The sequence below is a fragment of the Phyllostomus discolor genome, chromosome 13 (genome assembly GCF_004126475.2).
Source record: "Phyllostomus discolor isolate MPI-MPIP mPhyDis1 chromosome 13, mPhyDis1.pri.v3, whole genome shotgun sequence".
NCBI classification, from domain to species: Eukaryota; Metazoa; Chordata; class Mammalia; order Chiroptera; family Phyllostomidae; genus Phyllostomus; species Phyllostomus discolor.
The window spans coordinates 61,500,425-61,523,101 of NC_040915.2; the positions used below are offsets into that span (position 1 = coordinate 61,500,425).

Consider the following 22,677-nt stretch of genomic DNA (forward strand, 5'->3'; position numbering starts at 1 on the left):
TTGGAAGCACAGGGAATCCAGACCTGTTCTGGGGGATGGAAAGGCAGATGCACCACCACATGATCCTTCTTGTCTCACGTGAAACTGCTTAAGTGCAGGCACTGACATCCCCACTTAACAGACCTAGTGGTGGGAGTGGCAGAGCAGGGCTTTGAAGCTATCTATTTGCCATGCACTGTCAGGCATGGAATCAGGTGCCAACAGAGCCCTCTCCTGGCCTAGGCAGCCTTGATGGCCATTCAGCTGTCTCAAGGGACAGGGATCTCCATCTTTTCTGCCTCTACCCACCCGTGACCCCATCCTTGATTGTGGCTTCAACCCCCTTTTCTGGTTCTACTTTCCATCTTAACCTTCCCTAGACCTAGACTATCCTAGGTACAGCCCCTTTCCTCCTACCCTTCATTCATGGCTATAAACTGGAGTCACTGGGAGTTTGGTTGCTCCTGTTGTCCTGCCCTCACCTCTTTGCTTCAGCCCTTGGTGTCTAGCTACACTCCTGCAGGCTGTTGGCTGGAGCTAGTGGGGGTGACCTGAAGGTAGCCTGCTGGCACAGGAACACCTTCCTCGAGGGGGATTCTGTTGTTCTGAGAGGAGGCAGCTGGCTGTGTGGCTCTCGGGCTCAGGACAGATGTGGGTGGGCAGGAGGGATGCTTGGGAATCTGTAGACACTAGATGAAACTGTGGGAGGGAGGAGAGCATGAGCAGAGATGAGGGCCCAGCACTGGCTAGGGACCCTCAGTGTTTTAGACTCTCTTTCCAGGGCCTTGGTTATAGCTTCTGCAGTAACTGGGTAGTCAGGTTTAGTCTGATTGTCTTGAGAACCACATGGTGCCCCCAGGAGCATAGTCTGCAAGCAAAAACATTTCCAGTCCTGGCCAGTAAGGCTCAGTGGATTGAGCTCCGGCCTGCGAACCAAAGGGTTGCTGGTTTGATTCCTGGTCAGGGCACATGTCTGGGTTGCAGGCCAGGTTCCCAGTGTGGGGCATGCAAGAGGCAACCACACATTGTTTCTCTCCTTCTCTTCCCCTACTGTCTAAAAATAAATAAAGTCTTAAAAAAAAAAAAAAAAAGTCATTCAAGACAGCTTAAAAAAAAAAAACAAAAAAACTTCTAATCACCCAGGATTGACCGTTACCAAGTACTGCCTGGGCCAGGCACTATGCTGAAGTCCCAGCTTCAGCTCTGGTCCTCAGGTAGCTGCCACTTGTTGCATGAAGGAAGTGAGAAGCCAATTTGGATGAGGCAGGAAGAACTCACACAAGCTCTGGGGTTTTGCCTCCCACTGGATTAGGTGGCTGCCCTGCAGGGTGGGGCATGGAGATGCTGCCAAGTGTAGAAAAAACAAGGCTGAGGCCACCAGCCTATAGACCTGACACTAAGGAAGTCGTGAGGCCCCCAGAGGGCTAGAGGGTGACAGAATCCAGGCTTCAATGGGCACTGGAGTGATGAAATAGGCACATATTTCAAGCTGAACAATTAAAACTGAAGGCAAGAAAATGGCAGCTCCAAGGTTCAGGAAGCTCAGATGGTCTTGCAGGCCTCTGGCTTCGAGGAGGGGTGGAAGGTGGCTGTGCCTGGGCTCAGAGGGACCAACGGTGGAATGCAGCAGGAGCAACACTAAAACCACGGGCCATGTAGCCTTGCTGTCGCAGAGGCCCAGTTCCCTCCTCTGTAATAGGAATAATCATGTCCATGGGGCTGTCCTGAGCTTCACAAAGGATAGTAATGGGAGAATAAGAGTACCTTAGGCCTGCTCCTTGCTTCTCCGTAACATGACACCCCAGGTGAAATTTTCCCTCCCAGAAACCTGCAGACTTGGCTGACAGGGCAGGCCTGGTCTCTGCTGGTTTTATTTACAGGCAAGGAACTTGTCATGGCCCTGGGCTGAATCAGTGCCTCAGCAACCCACTGCCCTGGGGACTCATGGGGTTTCTGGGTGAAACCCTTCCAGAAAAGGGCCTAGTGCCACCCTCAGGGACACCCTCATTAGTTCTGGGACCAGCCAGCTTGCTCCTCTGCTAAATGTGGACAATACCATTCTGCTGGAGCCGACAGGACTGAAGTGATGCACACACCTAGAGGTGCTGTCCCCTCCCGAGATATCCAAAGGGTCCCTCTGCAGACCCCAATAATCTGGACTCTAGCCTTTTCTGCTCCCCTTGGGGAAGGCCTTTGTGCACCTCTTTCGGCAGCTGGGCATATGGAGACAGAAGCAGAAACTGTGGGAGACCAGAGGCCCCAGCCACCCCCCACCCCACCGCCACACCTCTGAGAGAACAGGCCCCTGGCACTGCCACGGCCAGTAAGGAAGAAACCCACGCAACCAAGTCAGTGTTGGAGAGCATTTTTATTAAGGGCAGCAGAACGGGATCGCAGCATCTTAGAAAGCCTATTCTCTGCCATGGGGGGCAGGGAGGAGGGTGAGGACCCGGCCCATTTTGGTTCGGTTCAGGTAGGAATAAATTCCTGAGTGGGCTCAGGTCAGTGGTGACAGCTCTCCCCTTCCCCAGAGGACCCGACTGTTTGGCTGTGGAGCTGCCAGGGCACCAGCATGCTCAAAGCCTGCCCTGAGGGCTTGGCGACCACCGAACGGCTTCAGGTTGGATGGAGCAAGCCACCCAGGCCTTAGGGAAGGACCACCTATGGCCTTGCTCTCCCAGGGCCAGGCTTGTCCTGACCGGGGCAAACGGTGGAGTGCAATGCCAGGGCTGAGAGTACCCTGAAGGGCTGCCAGTTTGACAAACGTACCTCTGGCGGTGAACAGAGAAGTGAGGGGTGACAGGCAGGCAGAACTATGCTGGTAGAAACACGAAGCAGTGGGACAGTTTCCAAGAATAGCAATAATTCTGGATTCAGAGAAGCAACGATGGTAGCTTATATGGACAGCTTCTGACAGAATTTGGCATTTTATTACAAATCTGTGTGTGAGTGAAATCAAGTCCATCATCATCTTTCTGCTAATGAAGACATGTGGAAATGCTGACCCCACTCTCCGGATGTACAGGAGTCTCCAGAACCTGTCCCATGAGTATGTAGGACTAAAGAAGCTGAATTCACTGACACGCTGCAAGGGCCACAAACCCGGACGACTAAACAGCGTTATGCCACCGAACCTACCCGTCGCTCCCGTTTCTGCACAGTAAAACCAAGCTGTCTTACAGGTCATAAGCCCTGGAAAGAGCCCAAATTTTAGAACTAAAATTAAAACAGAGCAAAGTTTTAGTCTTTTCTCCACTGAATCTAGTACCCCGGAGAGCCAAGAAGCGAAGCCACCAGTGGCCGAAGCGGAGCTGGTGACTCCCTCTGGGTGTCAGCGACTTGTATTTTCCACTATTTCAGGGACAATCCCACTTCCTTTGAAAAAGACATTAACATTCAAATCCTGACAAGTTCATCTGAGGATAAATTCTAAGGTCAATTTTATTTCTACAAAAAAAAGGCAGTCAAAACAATATAAAACACATGTAAAGGATATTACTGAGTGAGCTTCAAGTGGAGCTTGACTCTGCAAAGGCTGTGAGTCCAGAGGGAGAGGGAAGGCCGTCCTGTTCCTGGGCTGGGCGGGGCTGGCCCTGCCCGCTGCTCTGAAGGAGGCCAGCGGGGCTCCAGGGACCCCAGACTGGTGCTGGCTACAGCCGCGTCCTGCCAGTTCCAACCCCGAGGAGTCCAGCCGTGCTGAGGGCGGGCCGAGGTGGGGCTGCTGCACTGAGGAGTTGGAGAGTGAGCTCTGTGGCACGTTTGGATGGAGCTTGCTGACAGGTGACCATGGGATTTCAAATGACATTCTGGCTTCAGCGTTGTCTGCAACGACCAACACGTCTTCTAAAATGGATGCAGGGAGGAGTGCCAACCTTCGACCTCAGGAGCCTCTCTGATGAGGAATCCCTCACACAAGTGCAGTGTCCTCTGGCTGGCAGGCCCTCCCCTGGGGTGGCAGCGGGCGGCGGGCCTGATGTTGTAGGGTTTTCCCAGGCAAGCTGGGCCAGGCTGGAGTTCAGTCACACACACACACATGGGTTGCCATTTAATCCATGTTATTGTGGCAACATTGGCCAGGTTTTTACATAAGAGCTGGGCCTCCCTTTTCACAGCTTTTTTTGGGGGGTGGTGGTGATAGGTTGCTTGTTTTTAAATTTTAAAAAAAGGATGTTATAAACTGGAACCAGTAGAATTTGAACAAACTCCCACACTGGGCAGCGCAACATGGGAGGAGAGAAGCCACCAGACTGGATAGAGCTGCCTCTCCCCCGTGTGGAGGAGACAGGTCCTGAGTCTGGGGAGTGAGTGAGTAAGGGAAACAAACTGAATGCAAGAAAGTGAGAGTTGAAAGGGCAGGGGCAGAAAGGGAACCACAACGTTTTATGTTAAACCTTAAGGTCTAAATGTAAATCGAAGATTCTGGATAAATTTGGACCAAGAAAAGAAACACCATTCTTTTAGAGTAGATTGAAGCAGTGATTTTTAAAACAAAGAGAGCAGAACTAGAACATCTTAAATTTTTAATCCTTTCTTTACAGGTTACCTATATCACTTTTGATTAAGAAAACTGTAGAAAGTTAGTAACTGCCACAAGCGGACGCCAGGCGGTGGCACATGTCAATTTCCCACAGAGTCCTGCTTTGCGAGGTGTCTGAATGCACTGCTCGGGTCTCTGCTCACACTCGCTGGGGTCAATCGCGGCAGATTTTAGTCCACAGGTCGCTTTTCCCCATATTTCTTTGTAAACTCTTCAGCGTTCTTACAGAATTTTTTACGGTCCTTAGAGTATTCTTCAGCTAGGTCAGCCCGAAGAGGGTGCTCGGGCTGGGGGTCGTTCACCAGTGCTATGAGGGACTGGATTACTGCCAAGAAAAGGAGAAGGTGTTGCTGGTTACAGTAGTCTCAGAAAGCGAAGCGCCCAGGCAAGACAGGCACCGGACTCTAACACTGACTTACAGCTATGTGCTCCTAAGACAAAGCGGCCTCCGTTGTATCCAAAATTTCAACCAGCAGCAATTATAATTAGGAGAAGGGGACAGACAACAAACAGTCAACGGTGGATAACTGTTCAGACTGATGTCTCTTCCCCCTCCTCTGGGGACCTTCTGGAACTAACAACCAGGGGAGCCCCAAGCCCCAGTCACTCCCCTCCCACTCCCGAACTTTGGAGACTTCGGGCCTGACACACACAGTCTCTCTTCTCTCTCACGCATGTGTGCACAAAGCTTCCCCAGGGCAAGGGCTGAGTGGTGTGTTTCAGAACTGTGCTCAGTTCAAGATAGTTTCAACGAGTATGAGAATGAAGGGTGCATGACGGGCCTGCGCCGTGTAAGTGCAATTAGTCCACCCTGGAAGACCCCGAGGAGCTTCTGAACCAGCTGAGAAAGGTTCATCTGACCACCCTGTCTGACCACTGGGAGTTCAACACCCTCGTGGCATCACACTGTCCACTCTAGAGGTCACACCGAATTACACCAATGGCTTGGGGTGGGTTCTACAATGATCCTCCAAAGAGCAGTAAGCCCTAGATGTACTGAAAGGCGAGCCCCGGGACAGAACTGTGAGGGAACTGAAGGTGCTGGAGGGAGAGTGAAAAAGTAGGGAAGGTCTCAGGGCGCCAGGCCCCCTCAGAAGTGGGGTGCAACGCAGCCAACACACCTTCTCATGCACACTTCCTCTTATCCCCTGGTCCCACCCGGACCAGTACCTCTAGAATGCTGCACTCCTTCCCACTGGCACATTCCTAGCAGAAAGGCCAATATCACAGATTCCTCTATCAGGGACCCATCTTGCCTGCCAGGCAAGACAGGCACCGGACTCTAACACTGATTTACAGCTATGTGCGCCTAAGACAAAGTGCTATGCCAGCGCTATTTCCAGGCCAGCACTATGAGGAATGGATTCAAATGCTGGTTTGGCTCAGTCAGGGACAAAGACAGAGCCAGTCAACAGCACCATGCTGAGTGAGGGGGACAGCACAAAGTGCTCCTATCCAGGTGGCCAAACATCACGTGCCACCCACCCGGCCCACTGATGCTACCAGGCAAGACAGAGGCAACCAAGGGTTCCTGTGACCACAGTGGGCACAGGTGAGGCAATGGGATAAGAGCAAGGAAGGGTGGCCCCGCAGGGCTGAGGAAGGAGGAAGGATGGCTGGGCAAGGAGGGTGGACTGCGAGCAGCAAGCAGGGTGAAAGGCCTGGAAGTGCCTCTGTAGGCCAGGGCCGTCCGCACTCTCTGCTGACCTCAGGGGCGGACATTACCGCCTCCCTTAGCATGCCATCTGCATTATCTCTAAGAGAAAGCACACTGTGGAAGTGTTTTTGTCTTTTTTAGTACAAAATGTATCCCTCCTATATTTGATCCCCACACATCTGAGAAGAAACGATGCTATAGCTATTTTGCTTATTCCTATTTTCTCAACTTCAACCACTGGTATTCCACTATTTGCCATATATCCACATATAGCCAAAACGATAACTTAATATATTTTTGAGATTTTCACTTTTTAGTATACGTTTTAAAGGAAAGTAAACATTAGTAACTCAACTGGAAAACAACTTTTACTTGCTACAAATACAAGGCAAGCATCAACAGAAGGACAAGGCATCCCTGGTTGGATGGTCTCAAATGAACATTACAACAAGCACCCAAGGCCTCCTCCTGCCCAGCCTGGGGAAGAGACCACACCCGAACACTCTTCCCAGCGGCACCTTCACAGCGTCTCTAACACACTGCCTTCAGCTGCCTGGCCATGCTGTGTTTTAGTGCATGCCAAGATTCTCCACTCCTCGTTCAGACGCAAGACTGCTCCATTTTCCTTACATGCTACTTATAGCTTTGAAGAACAGAGTGAAAAAGTAAAATGGAGTCACTGTGCTCACATTGCTAAATTATTAAAATAAACTATGCTGAGGTATGAGGTTCGCCTTAACCAGTCTTAATGCTCTGCACTTATGCCAATACCTGGATGCCCATCAATTGCTGTGCCAACGCCCGGAGGTACATCAAACCTTCAGGTGACATTCCAAATAACTTCGAGAAGAAGCTGTTCCACTGTCCAGCGCATCGGGCATCTAAATGACCCTAAGATGCAGGACTGATTCTTCTTAGAAACGAACTCTTTACTCTAAGAACCCCTAGTTTTTCTCTCTCCTTCGAAACACTTCTGTATTTTGCCCAGCTGTGTTCCAATTTGCAAACTGTAAGGAGCTTGAATACATCCTCTGGCAAACATCTTTACTCTTTATGAGTTTGGGTTGGAGAGCATAAATAGGTGGCTTCTAATCTTTTCCCAAGATGAGAAATGGTTCTGTAGCAGAACTGCTACCTCATTAGCATTTCAGGACCCCCACAGGACTGAATGCTTTGGGACAGATGTGGGGGCAGGGCCCTGATGAGTTTTCAAGTTTTCCTGCTCTCTCTCTGTTACGGATACTCAGGCTTTTGGCTTCTTACTATGGAGATCTTAAGACCCAATGTATTAGTATAAAACCATTTGATAATTGTTAAGACATGTCTTTAAAAAGACATTCATTTTGCAAGTTTGCTATCTGTTCATTTAATTCTTTCCTGAGAACTTATTTGATCAAGTTTAAATATTTTCAAATTTATTTAGTAATTCTGATGAGTACTTCATTCTTTTTCTGTTCCTTTGGGTACATTTCTATCTCCTCAGCTAAACTATAATACAACCCAACTGAGCTGCGTTGTTTTTTTTTTTTTTCTTCTTTTTTTTTTGAGCTTGGTTTGTTTCGACGGTGCGAACACTGAGAGCTGTAAGTGCTTGCCAAGCTGCAACTACGGCCCTGTCCCCTCAGTTCTCATACAGAGAGTGGCACACTCATTTTATCTGATAAATGCCTGACTCTGGTTTCTTGACCCAAATGTTCCCCAGAAGTACTGTTTATCTTAAAAAAAAAAAGGGGGGGGGGATAAAATACAATTAAAATTTACTTCCTATTCTCTCATTGTACAAAAGTAGGTTTACAGCTGTGTGTAAAACACAGATTATTCTTGTATTATTTATTAATTACTGTATTATTTTCCATATGAACTGTATACCTAACTTTTGCCCCACTCTGTATATGGTCAGAGAATAAAGCCTACAAAATTTCCTCATTTTTGTTCTCCTTGACTGTTTTTGTAGTTGAGGATGTTAACACCGTCTGCAATTTCCCCCTTTTCATGGAGGCCCAGGGCGCTCCACTCTCTCAGAGCACAATGGGAATAGTGGCTTCCATGGAAGGCATTATAAAAATGTGAAACTAATGTTTCCCTATTTTCTGTATTTCTTGAGTCCTTTCAATAAATTTCATCTACTTGATCTGGTATAATAGTATCTGAGGGATATCTTTTATTTTTCTCCATATAATTTTGTTGTTACATTATATTGTTTAATACATATAGAATCGGTATTATGCTGGCTTTGTTACTGGCTGTATTTTATATGACAAATCCCATTAAACCACAAAACTAAGATCAAGCTCTGCTGCTAAATATCTACTAGAATCAGACACACGGCTGAACGAAACTTTGTCACTATATTCTTCTGGTATTATTATTGCCAACTCCTATGACCTTTCTGTTTGATACAATTTTGCCTTGTTTCTTGACTTTTCAAAAATATTTTATTTACTTATTTTTAGAGAGGGAAGAAGGAATAAAGAGAGGGAGAAAAACATCAGTGTGTGGTTGCCTCTTGAGTGCCCACTACTGGGGACCTGGCTGGCAACCCAGGCATGTGCCCTGACTGGGAGTTGAACCCGTGACCCTTTGGTTCACAGGCCGGAGCTCAATCCACTGAACCACACCAGTCAGGGCTTTAGTTGATTTTTAATGCTTTTCTACTTTCTTTTTTAAAATAGAGGTATAATTCACATACCAAAAAATAAACTCCTTCACGCCCAGTCATGTTACAACACATCCTGTGCAGTCCACCTCCCACCCCCTCACCGCCCCAGTCCTCTGGAAGGACGGAGCCCCTGTAACCTCTGTGGCCTGGCAGTCTGAGGGGGGGTCTGCCTGGCTAGCCTAGCCTGGAAGGACTCCCCTCCCCAGACACAGTGTTCAATACACACAGCTTGGCAAGCGCTCCTGGAGTTGTGTGAGGGGCTGACAAGGCGTTCCCAAACACAGAGCTACAAATCTGTATAAGAAAAAACAAAATTCAGCATGTGCACTTTGTTGACCCTGGCTGGGTAGCTCAGTTTGAGTGTTGTCCCAATATGCCAAAGTTGGGGATCTGATCCCCCGACAGGGCACATATAAGAATCAACCAATGAATGCATAAATAAGTGGAACAAGAGATTGATGCTTCTCTTTCCCTTCCTCCTTCTCTAAAAACAAACAAACAAACAAACAAACAAGTAAGCAAACCCAAACAAAAAAAAGAAACTCTGTGAAGCTTCTGTAGACACAAACTTGTACATGACCAAGTGCCGAGTCCACTGGAAATCTTTCTATTTTGACTCAGCATTTGGTACCGACTCCTTCCTATTACTCAGTTGTGTTGAGCCTGCGGCTGAACATTCGATGTGAAAGCCTTTCAACTCCATCTTCCAGGGCTTCCGATAAAAAATGACCATTTAGCCCTGACTGGTGTAGCTCAGTGGATTGAGCATGGGCTGGGAACCAGGCATTGCAGGTTCAATTCCCAGTCAGGGCACATGCCTGAGTTGCGGGCCGTGGCCCCCAGCACCTGCACATTGATGTTTTTCTCTCTCTCTCTCTCTCTCTCTCTCTCTCCCCCCACCCCCTTCCCTCTCTAAAAATAAATGAATAGAATCTTAAAAACAAAAACCCGACCAATTACATCATTCACCTGCTGCCTCACAAAGTCCAGCCTTAACCACTATCTTTAATCTAAAAAGACCTTATGGGGGGGAGGGGTATAAGGGGACTAAATGGTAATGGAAAAAATTATAACAAAGATTAAATAAAAAATAAAATAAAATAAGCCCTGGCTGGTGTAGCTCAGTGGATTGAGCGCGGGCTGCAAACCAAAGCATCACAGGTTTGATTCCCAGTCAGGGCACATGCCTGGGTTTCAGGCCATGGCCCCCAGCAACTGCACATTGATGTTTCTCTCCCTCCGTTCCCTCTCTAAAAATAAACAAATAAAATCTTTAAAAAGTAAAATAAAATAAAATAAATAAAATAGAAAGACCTTACAGTGTTTCGGCTGGTTACTTATAAGAAAGCCACCCAAAATATGAGATATGAGAACTTCAAAAGAAAGTCCTGGAATTAGTAAATAAAAACTATACAAAATCAGTTCTGGCTGGTGTCACTCAGTGGATTAACTATCAGCCTGTGAACTGAAAGGTCGCCGGTTCAATTCCCAGTCAGGGCACATGCCTGGGTTACAGGCCAAGTCCCCAACTGGGGGTGTGCAAGAGGCAACCAATCGATGTTTCTCTCCCTCTCTTTCTCCCTTCTATCCCCTCTGTCTTTTTTAAAAAAGGCGGGGAGGGAAACTTAAAAGAAAAAACAAACTAGAAAAATCTAAAATTATACAGGACAAAAGGGAGGCCAACAACAGTATTAAAATTAAGTGCCCCACCACCACTAAATGAGCATGTACACGTTTACACTGAGACACCCAGACATGTGGACACACCAGGCAACTCCCAGGAGTTCCAGGCCCACTAAAGCCAACCAAACTTTCATTTGGGCACAGCCCTTGAGTCTGACTATACCCGCACCCCCACACCACCCACTCTGAGCCACTGGCTTTCTGCTGATGTCCACAAAATAGATTTGGCTTGTGCCCTTCTTTTAGTCTGGAAGGCCTTCTCTAACCTCTCTTCTCCCTTCATGTCTGAGTACACATGCTAACTGCTGAGTGAGGAACCTTAAACACAACTCCCCCTTGAGGCAACCCCATAATCCTTCATGAAAACTGCTGTGGGCTGTGCCAACATCCCCCACTGCACAGGCAGCAAGTACTGGGCTGGTCTGCCTACATGTGTCCCCAGTGGGCTGTGAGCACAGGTAAGGTCTCCTTGAATAGCTGTGCAGGTCAACAGTTTGGCAGAGATGTGCCATGCCCACAGGACTGGTGGGACCTCAGCTGTACTTGAGTGTGTACTGGAGCTGGTAAGGTGTCTCTGGACTGTGTGTGACATGGTATTAGAAGGTACCGAGGAACTCCTGACCCACAGCAGCATCCCCAGAAGAGCACCGTCAGAGGAGGACACAGGAACATGCCATACCTTGGTCGGTTTTGGTTGCTGGCTTCCAGTTTTCAGCACTAATTACTGGCAGACAGACCTGTCCCTTTTCATCGATGTTGGGGTGATAGATCTTTGTTTTAAATGTGATCTTCGGTGGTTTGAATGGGTACTCTGCTGGAAAGTTGATTTCGATTCTGAAGGCCCCCTTATCATATGGAGGGTTGTCCTGCAGGAAAAGAGAGGAGATCACTATGAACACACCATGGTAAATCAATCTGCAGCTGAGACAAGAATGTTCAGTTTACTTGAAAAGTAATTTATTTCCAAGTGCTATATGCACTGAAGCCTTGTCACTTTTAGGGCAACCAACAACCAATCAGTACTTCTAGAGCAAGATGTCTACTAAGCTGTGAAAAGGTCTGAGACTGATGCTCTGGTTCATCTTCTTTAACAGACTTTATTTTTAAGAGTAATTTTAGTTTCACAGCAAAACTGCCCTGGCCTGCACATATACAGTCTCCCCCACTATCAACATCTTGCAATGGCGTGGTGTATTTGTTACAATCGATCAACCCACAGTAACACATGGCTATCACCCAGACCTGTAATTTACGTTAGGGTTCACTGTTGATGCTATACATACGGGTTTTGTACGGTATCACACACTAAAACTGGAATCATACAGTATGTAACTTTTTCAGAGTGGCTTCTTTTATTTAGCTTATTGCATTAAGGTTACTCCATGTCTTTTCACCTACTGAAAGTTATCTTGGTTGCTTTCAGTTTTGGGCCATTACAGAAAAAGCACCTATAAATATCCGCAGATAGGTATTTATGTGGACATAAGCTTTCAACTCCTTTGGGGTAAATACAAAAAACGTGACTTCTGGATCACAGGGTAAGAGTATGTTTATTTTTGTAAGATATTGCCAACTGTCTCCCCAAGTAGCTGCACCACTTTGCATTCTCACCAGCAATAAAAGTTGCTCACTGACACATCTTCCCATCATTTGGTGGTGTTAGTGTTTTAGGTTATCTCCCTTCCTCTTCTTCTTTTCAAATCCTTAACTGAGGACATTTTTTTCATTGCTTTTAGAGAGAGAGGATGGAGGAGAGACACATTGACTGGTTGCCTCCTCTAAGCGCCAGTATCATAAGTGCCTGGACTGGGGATTGAACCCACAACCTTTACGTTACGGGACAACGCTCCAACCAAACAAGCCACACCATCCAGGGCTGAGTTTTGCCCTTCCTAAGAGGTATGTAGTGGTATCTCATTGTTGTTCCCTGATGACATGATGTTTAGTTTCTAGTCAAATGTTTATATGCCACCTGTACATCTTCTTTGGTAAGATGTCTGTCTGGATTTTTTTTTTTTTTTGCCTATTTAAAAATCAGGGTTTTAGCCCTGGCTGGCATAGCTCAGTGGATTGAGCGCGGGCTACAAACCAAAGCATTGCAGGTTCAATTCCCAGTCAGGGCACATGCCTGGGTTGCAGGCCATGGCCCCCAGCAACCGCACACTGATGTTTCTCTTTCTCTTTCTCTCCCTCTCTCCCTCTCTCTCCCCCTCCCTCCCTTCCCTCTCTAAAAATAAATAAATAAAATCTTAAAAAAAAAAATCTGGGTTTTACACCCTGATTGGTGTGGCTCAGTTGTTTGGGCGTCATCCACAAAGTAAAGGGTCATAGGTTTGATTCCACTCAAGTTGTAGCCCTCAGCTGGGGTGTGTATGAGAGGCAATCAATCAATACTTCTCTTTCACATCGATGTTTCTCTCCCTCTCTTTCTCCCTCCCTCCCTTCCCCTCTCTCTAAAAATAAATAAATATAATATAAAAACCATGGTCTTTGTTTTTTTATTGTTGAATTTTAAGAGTTCTTTGTGTATTCTGGCTGACAGCCTTGTATCAAATATCCTTTACAAATCTCTTTTTTTAAGATATGAAGAGTTCTGCCGGTGGTAAATAACCACCCAACCCGAGCCATGCCGAGTGCTGAGAGACTCCAGATCCTGGCCAGCTTGGTCTCATCAGAATGAGACAGCTGGACAGCTGTCCTCTAGCTGGTTTCCAGGCAGGTCCAGAACCATGCCCCATCCCTTGTCCCGAGGAGCACTCAAAGATCTAGCCCCCGGGGCTTGGACACTCTAATGGTCCAAAAGCCTCTGAGAGATGCCTCAAGAAAAAAGAGCCTCTGCAAATTAAAATCACAATGAGATCACCTCACACATGACAAAATGACTACCATCAATAAATCCACGAATGACAAGGGCTGGCAAGGCTCATGCACTAATGGTGGGACTGCAAATTGGTACAGCAACTATGGAAAACTACTGGGGGGGCGGTTTCTAAAAAATTAAAAATAAATCTGCTTTATGATTCAGCAATTCTGCTTCTGGGGATTTATCCAAAGAACCCAAAACACTAATTTGAAAGAATATATGCACCCCTATGTTCACTGCAGCATTATTTACAATAGCCAAGCCACGGAAGCAACCCAAAAGACGAGTGGATAAAAAAGCTGTGGTACAGGAGAAGTGGGACTTATGGTCAAGATGAAGGCACAGGTAAACAAGCTCACCTCCTAGCACAACCACAGCAAAAATTACAATTAAACTACAAAACAAATATCACCCAGAATCGTCACAAAATAAGAGCTATGTGGAAATCCGACAACCAAGGAATTAAAAGAAGCCACATTTATCCAGGCGGGTAGGAGAGGCAGAGGGTGGAGACACATGGAGAGGTGGAACTGGTGGTCCCACACTCATGTGTGGTAGATACAAATCAGGAAGGATACCTCAGGAGTGAGGAATCCGACCCCCACCCCAGACCACCCAGCCCAGGGTGCCAATGCCAGAAAGATAAGTCCCTGTAACTTCTAGCTATAAACACCAATGGGGGGTTGGGGTGGTGGAAGACACTGCAGGATTCCCAAGAGTCTCCTCTTAAAGGGCCTATGACAGGCTTGGACTTAGGCAGACTTACTCCCTCTGGGTTTCAGCACTGGGGTAATAGCTAGAAGAGCACAGGGAGCATATGGGGAGAAACTGAAGTGTCTGACACCAGGGCGAGTGCCGGGAGACAGCTTCCTTTTGGACAAAACTACAAAGGTCGGGCAGAGGCACTATCTCCTTTCTGAGCCCTCCCCCACACACAGCCACAGAGCGGTGACGTGGGTTGCCCTGCCTTGATGATTACCTAAGGCTCTGCTCCACCCAACTTATCGGTATACTTTTTTCTACAACAGGCCATGCTGCTAAGACAGGGAATCAAAGCAGCTCTACCTAATACACAGAAACAAACACAGGGAGGCTGCCAAAATGAGGAGACAAAGAAGAAAAAAATAATTCAAATAAACAAAGATAGTATAAGGTGCCTCTGGAACACCTCCAAACATACCAATATCTAAATCATAGGGGATCCAGAAGGAGAAGATCAAGAAATTGAACATTTATTTGAAAAAACAGTGAAAGAAAACTTCCCTATTTTGGTGAAGGAAATAGACATACAAGTCCAGGAAGCACAGAGAGTTCCAAAGAAGATGCACCCAAAAAAGACCCCACCAAGACACATCATAATTAAAATGCCAAAGATTAAAGATAAAGAGAGAATCTTAAAAGCAGCAAGAGAAAAGCAGACAGTTACCTATAAAGGAGTGCCCATAAGACTGTCAGCTGTTTTCTCAAATGAAACTTTGCAGCTAGAAGGGACTGGCAAGAAGTATTCAAAGTGAGGAAGAAGCAAGGACCCACATCCAAGATTATTCTATCCAGCGAAGCTATCATTTAGAATGGAAGGGCATACAAAGTGCTTCCCAGACAAAGTCAAGCTAAAGGAGTTCATCATCACTAAGCAATTATTACATGAAATGTTAAAGGGACATTTAAGAAAAAGATCAAAACTATGAACATTAAAATGGCAATAAGTTCACAACCATCAGCAATTAAATCTTAAAAACTAAGTAAACAAGCAGAACAAGAACAGAATCATAGATATGGAGATCATCTGGAGGGTTCTCAGTTGGGAGAGGGAAGGGGAAGAATGGGCAGAAAGGTGCAGAGAGTAAGAAGTGCAAATTGGTAGGAACAAAATAGACGGGGGTGTTAAGAACAGTATAGGAAATGGAGAAGCCAAAGAACTTACATGCATGATCCATGGACATGAACTAAGGGGTAGGAAACTGCTGGAGGGAATGGGGGATACCAGGTGGAGGAGAGCAAAGGGGGAAAAATTGGGACAACTGTAATAGCATAATCAATAAAATATATTTTTTAAAAGCTGTGGTACACATATATACAATGAAATGTTATTCAGCCATAAAAAAATAAAATAAAATCTTAACCATTTGCGACAGCATGGATAGACCTATTATGCTCAGTGAAATAAGTCATCAGAGAAAGACAAAACACCATATGATTTCACTTATATGTGAAATCTCAATAACAAAATAAATGAACAAAATGGAAACAGACAGATACCAAGAATGAACTGATAACTTCCAGAAAGGAAGGGGGTTGGGGGACTTAATAAAAGAGGTAAAAGCATTAAAAATTACAATTGGTAGTTACAAATAGTCACAGGGATATAAATAAAGCATAGGAAATACAGTCAATAATAATGTTGTGATAACTATGTATGGTGCCAGCTGGGATATTGGAAATATCGAGGGAACACTATGTATACGATTTTGTAACCACTAAGCTGTACACCTGAAACCAATACAAAATAAAATTTAAAGAAAAACAAGAAAAAAGAAAAACAGCCTCTTCAATCTCTCCCCCAGGCTCCCCCCACCTCCAGAGCTGATCAAGGCTTTCACCTACTGTCTTTTCTCAGTGCTCCCAGCTCTCTTGGGTCCCACAGACAGGCCACACCACACCCAACCCAAAGAAAGCCAAGTGTAACAGTACCCAGGGACGCTCTCGGCAGCCCCCAAACCAGCCTTTCCTCCTCAAGCACCAGCCTAACTAGCATTCGTTCTCCAGCAAAGAGTTCTCCTGGGGAGCGAGGTTGGTGCCCACCACGTCTCCATGCTCTACCATGGCCTATTCCCACTCGGGGAAAAGGAGGCAGGGTGCAGGGGCCTTCAAGGACAGGTAAGTTTGAGAAAGGCTGGGGGGTGGGAGAAGCCTGACAGGAAGCTGGGAGCAGGCAGTGTGGCTGAGGGGCAGCTGTCAGAATACTAATTTGTAGGAAAGCTCATCAAGAACGTGGATTCTGAGGGTCAGGATGAGGGTGGCGATGTGAGTAAGCAGTCCACATCGGGTGGACCTGTGTGTGGAGAGAGGACCCACACACACCCGGGAAAGGCTGGGATAAGACTGGACCTGGACTGGACATTCCTTACCTGTTCCTGTCTTACAAGAACACAGAACTCTCAAACACCACCTAGAAGTTACAGCAGCTGCAGCACCACCACCCCGTGCCCAATCCTGTCTGCCTCACTACCTAGGGGAGCTAGATGCACTGCTACCAGTGAGTTAATGAGGGAACTCAGAGAAAACTGCTGTTGGTTTTTAAGAGGAGATTAAAACTTTTTTTCCTGAGTAAAAACCAGTCATTTATATTGTTTGAGCCATGTAAAAAGAACATTCCTGTATAACTTTTGGCTGGTAAAATCTGCTGAATTTGTTCATTCATCACCCAGGACTGATCAACCCACCCCTGTGCCCCACCGTGTGCTAGAAACTGAGAGACAAATGTGTGGCCCTAGTTGGCAGCTCTAACCTCAGATGTACCTCTTCCTAGCCAGGTCACTCTGGGAACATTCCTGACCCTCTGTAGAACGGGGTGAACAGCTGTCTGCACCCAGAGTGGCTGTAATGATGAGCTGGACTATCAAGACCTGTACACGTGGCATGTGGGCAGAGCGCCCCGTAACGGCAGCTCTGTCGCTACAGGAGGCCCTCACCATCCAGGGACCTTGGCTAAGCTCACCTTAACCTCTCTGAGCCCCTGTCCTCATCTGGGGTCTGTGGATGACCAACAGTGAGGCTCAGGTGAATGCAAATCAGACCGTCCATCTGCCCCAATGATTTTTGTTGAAGGAGGTGTGCAAAAATTAAACACAGGACATGCCTTCTAGATAAAGGGTAGAAAGCTCCACATGCAAATTTTAGACATTTTTGAGCCAAACTTACTCTGCTGACAGGCAGCTCACTCACTGTAAGAGACCTCAGTGAGAAGAGTTTTGTTGTAGAAATGTTACACCACTTTTCAGCAATTTAACTAAACAAACTCAAGCTGAAGCTGCCACGCCATTTCAGATGTCAGTATTTTACCTCCACACAAGGCCCTGCCCGGTGTTTTTCTGTCATTCCTTCCTTTATTTGGATGCACTGCGTTCCTTTCAGCTCCTATTGCTGTGAAGAAGGATTTTTTTGAAATGTAAAATTAATTTCTGCTGATAATTTTACATGTTGTAAATCCGTTCACAGACTTTAAATTTTACTTTTTCTTCCCTGAAGTTGTTGCGGGCAATGAGCCTAACACGTATGTTTTACAGCCTCATCCGATCCATGCCTAAATTCCAAGACACTTTTCATCCACATTCCCTTTCTATAAGAGTGACTGGTTTAAAAGTGTGTTTTATTTATTTCATAAGAAGTATGGTTAAGATAAAAATAATTTCTATACCACTTTTATGCAAAGAACCCACATTTCCTTGTACTTGCTTCTAGCCATTCTATGCATGCATGTAAGATCTGATCATTTATCAAGCACTTATTATATGCTAGATGCTTTTCTGCCTCATCTCCAGTTCATTTCCCCTGCATGCTGTTATCACCCACATTTGAAAAGGCATCTGTCTGGTCCCATCCTCTCCACCTCTGTGGGACATGATGGCAAGGGGAACTGATGCAAGTGTGATGAAGCTCATGCTGCTGCTGCTATATGTATGCTAAACTGTTCTTTGTCTAGAAGTCTCGTGTCTTCTCTGGCATCCAATAAACTGTGGCAAGCAACCACGTTAGGCTTACAAATAGGGTGAAAATCTCAAGATTCTTCACAGTCGTCTTCTCCCTCCCCGCTTTTTTACATTTATTTATTGAATTGAGAGAGGGAAACATCAATTTGTTGTTGCATTTATTTATGCATTCACTGGTTGATTCTTGTATGTGCCCTGCCAAGAATCAAACTTGCAACCTTGGTGTATTAGGACAGTGCTCTAACCCACTGAGCTACCTGGCCAGGGCAACAGTCTTGACCTCAGCCTCCCAAGGCACAAAGTCACTTTGTGGCAACTAAGTCCAAAAGGAAGCTCTTCCATGTATGACACCAAACCGCTTGGGGCTTTTTTAACCCTGTGGTCAAATCAAATCTTTCCTCCCCATGGCAACTCTTAAAGAATCCAAAGACCCCACCCATGTCTACCATTCCTCAAGTGAAGATCCTGAGTCCTTCAACTATTCCAGAGAAGCCAGTTTTGTGTCACTGCTTTCCCTGTGCTGTAGTCAGGACACCACATAGCTCTCCTGCAACCATAGAAAAACCACTCCCTGACTTGGACTGCTGCCACATGGCACAGCCCCATGGAGTGTGCACAGCTGACTGACACCACATTCAGGACTCATGACTGACAGCGCAGGGGTGGCTCCTGGTCTGGATCTACTGAACATGCTGTCCCATCTTCATTCCAAACACCAGACAAACCGAAGGCTCTGTGCCACTTCTTTTTTTAAATCCACTACAGATCTTAAACACTTCAAATTATGAACATTCATAAATACAAAGCTCTACCTCTGTGCGCCACTTCTGTCCAACTTGGTGGCAACCCCTGGGCAGCATCCTTTCCCATGGCTAATCCTTTTTAACCCAGCAAGCTAACAAAACCCAGGCTACCACAGGCCTGCCCTGCCAGCTGCTTATCCTCCGGAGTTCAGCCATTTCATTACAGAGGAGCAAGGAGAGGTGGCCTATTCTGTCGTCCCCGACTGGTTTTTATGTTTTTATGAAACCCACGTGGTCCACTCCAGGGTCTTGACAAAAGCCGATACAAGCACATGAGTCTTCTGAACACAGACTGTATCTCTAACCCTTTGTAAGTTGTTAAGTATTTATATAATCTTTTCTGAAAGCAAGCTTCCTGGTTGCCTGAATCACAAAATCTGCTCAATTAGCAGATTCATCTTTCACTAACTTTGCTTTCTGAAGATGATTTCTTTTTTTAAAGATTTTAAAAAACATTTTAAAACGATTTTATTTATTTATTTCATAGAGGGGAGGGGGGAGGGGGAGAGAGAGAGAGAGAGAGAAACATGAATGTGCGGTTGCTGGGGACCGTGGCCTGCAACCCAGGCATGTGACCTGACTGGGAATCGAACCTGCGATGCTTTGGTTCAAAGCCTGCACTCAATCCACTGAGCTACACCAGCCAGGACATGATTTCTTTGTACTGTTTTTCAATAATTTGTTTTATAGGACTTTCCATAGTACAGTCAATGAATATTCAACATTAAGAAATTCCATCATACTCCCTTTGAAAATAAGTATTAGTAGGAATAAGTATTTCTAGAACTGGTTTGCCGATCTTTTATGACCAAACTACTCTCTGAATTATATCTAATTTTATTTTTTAAAAGATCTCATTTATTTTTAGAGAGAGGGGAAGTAAGAAAGAGAGGGAGAGAAACATCAATCGGTTGCCTCTCGTATGTACCCCAACCAGGGACTGAATCCACAACCAAGGCACATGCCCTGACAAGAAATCCAACCAGCTTTGCGAGACGGGACCATGCCCAAACAGTCACACTAGTCAGGGTAAACTGTATCTAATTTTAAAATCACAATCTCTATAAATTGATTTCAATAAGGAACTTTCCCTCCTCTGAACTCACGTACCTCTCACAGCATAATTCACTTTCCCCTCAAGAACTGATGTAGCTTTATTGTTATTTTTTCCATAGAAATTAACATCCATACAATAAAAAAAAAAAAAAAAAGGGTTAAATGGCCCATCCCCCAGGATAACAGCTGTTAGCCACTTGCTGCAGGGCCACGTACGTTCTTTGTGCACAGACTATGCACAAAGGCTTTTCATTCTAGATGTCTGTACGTACTACTCAGAGGCAGCTACAAAACTAGGCATACCGTTTACATTCTCTCGTAACTTTACTCTTGCTGCTGTGACTGTCTTCCAGTCTGCAGTGCAGATGTCCCCCTCTTCTATCTACTAGGCCACAGTGACTTGCGGCCTTTGTTCACAAAGCCTGTGCCTGGTTTGTGAAAGCTCGGCAGCCTCCCCCAACAGGAAGGCACAATCCCAGTATCCTAAGGTTGCCAGAGAATTATTTTTATACATGGCCCTGTGTCAGAAAACAGGGCTCCCCTTACGTGGTCTCAACAATTACAGCTACAGAAAGGGAGAAGGAAGAAGCTACAGAAGAATTAACAGAAAAGAGCAGGAAACACAGGGCAGGCCAGTGTTGGGCCCAAGGGAGGGACATAGCTCTACCTTCAGGCCAGAAGGGGCAGTACAGAAGAAACTAAGGAGTCTGGTGAGTGAGGGTTTCAGGTGCAATGGGCTAGACAAATGAGGAAGAACACAGAAAGGTAGGTGAGAGATCTGAGTTACAAATCTTGCAAGAAGATTGCAAGAAGGAAATCAAGCCTCCCTGAAGGCTGGGCTAAAGTTGAGGCAAATCTTCCTTGTCCCCCAAAATAACCTCTAACGTGGAAGGAGCTTTTATATCGTGCTTGGGACTATGCCAAGGGCTTCTGATCAAGAACACCACACTGTAACCAGAGCCAACAGAAAAGGAGGGAAGGAGAACCAAAACTGCCTCACAGATAGTGCAATATCCTACTAGCAGCAGCAATTTTTCAGGTTTTGTCACAAGTGGAAAAAATTTTTAAATCGAGGTGAAATTCACAAACATACAATTAACTATTTTAATGTGTACAATTCAGTGGCATTTAGTGAATTCATGATGTTGTGCAACCACCTCTAATTTCAAGACTTTTTACCCCCCGTTTTGAGACATAACTAACATACATCACTGTGTAAGTTTAAGGAGTACAACATGATGGTCTGATTTACACGTATTGTGAGATGGTGGCAAAGGTCTCTTGCTGTTCTGGTGGGATTCTTACAGCATTCTGATGGCTGCATTTTGATTACCTACCTTCTCTACTAGTACAGGACATGCCTGAGAGCAGGGACCTGAGGTGTCCTCAAAACCAGCCCTTAAACATTTGCTAACTGAATCGCCAACCTATCAGATTTTTTAAAAATTTTTATGTATTGATTTTAGAGAGAGAGAGAAGCAGTGGGGGAGAAGGACAGGAGGAGAGTGGAGGGAGAGGGAGACAGGGAAACACTGATTTGTTGTTCCACTTATTTATGCATTCATTGGTTGCTTCTTGTAGTGCCTGACAGGGATCGAACCACAACCTTAGTGTATCAGGACGATGCTCTAACCAACTGAGCTACCTGACCAGGGCCTCAAATTCTCTTCTTGATGATAAAATCATTAACACCAGTGCATATGTTATTCTTTTGAATATGACCAAGAATGTCGGCTCTCAGAATAATAGCTCAGCATAGCTGGAACACAGTGACCCCAGAACCTAGTACACTGCAAGTTGTTACACAGAAGAGAAAACGTTTCCACATCTCTGTATCCCAGTCATCAGTCATAGCTTACAGCACCAACAAAGGAGGAATGAGAACCTCATCACCAACCTAGGAGGTAGGGATTCAATTCCAGTACACTCACTGAAATAAAACAGCTTTTCACGACACAAGAAAAACGTATCTTACTGCTTTTAAAAATCAAAGCTAATTACAACCTAATAATTTAAAAAATAACCCAGTTAAAAAATGGGCAGAGTACCTGAATAGATATTTCTAAAAACAAAAAACACAAAACACAGCCCTGGCCAGTGTGGCTCAGCTGGTTGAAGCATTGTCCAATAACCAAAAGGCTGCTGGTTGGATTCCCAATCAAGGCACATGCCCGGGTTGCGGGCTCGGTCCCCCGCTGGGGCATGTGCAGAATGCAGCCAATCGGTGTTTCTCACAGAGATGTTTCTGTCTCCCTTCCACCACATCTCTCTCTCTCTCAAATGAAAATAAACCTTAATAAAGATATACATGTGCCCAACAAGCACATGAAAAGATGTTCATCACCTCAACCATCAAGGAAATGAAAATCAAAACCACAATGAGGACCCATTCTGCACCTAGTAGGATGGCTGCAATCAAAAAGAGGGACAATATCAACTGTCCCCAAGGATGTGGAGAAACCAGAACCCTCTCACACCACTGGCAGAAATGTAAATGGTGTAACAGCCCAGCATTCCTCAAATGGTTCAACATAAGGTTACCATATGACCCAGCAATCCCACTCCCAAGTAAATACCCAAAACAAATGAAAACATACATTCACATAAAAACTTGCACACGAATGTTAATAGCAGCATTATTTACAATAGACAAAAAGTGGAACTAATTGAAATACCCACGAACTGACGACTGAATAAGAAAATGATGACATAGCCACTACAATGGAAAATT

General features: G+C 45.6%; 1 protein-coding gene across 2 annotated transcripts in view; it reads right to left on the reverse strand.

The window, feature by feature from the left end:
- Positions 1 to 2,328: 2,328 nt before the first annotated feature.
- UBE2L3 (ubiquitin conjugating enzyme E2 L3) overlaps positions 2,329 to 22,677 on the reverse strand; it is a 49,050-nt gene continuing 28,701 nt past the window's right edge. For both annotated transcript variants that reach the window (XM_028527654.1, XM_028527655.1), the window contains 2 exons: positions 11,195 to 11,381; positions 2,329 to 4,841 (listed from right to left, as the gene is read on the reverse strand). In XM_028527654.1, the coding sequence (XP_028383455.1) occupies positions 4,687 to 4,841; positions 11,195 to 11,381 (342 nt within the window). In that variant the 3' untranslated portion in view covers positions 2,329 to 4,686. The remainder of the gene's footprint in view (positions 4,842 to 11,194; positions 11,382 to 22,677) is intronic.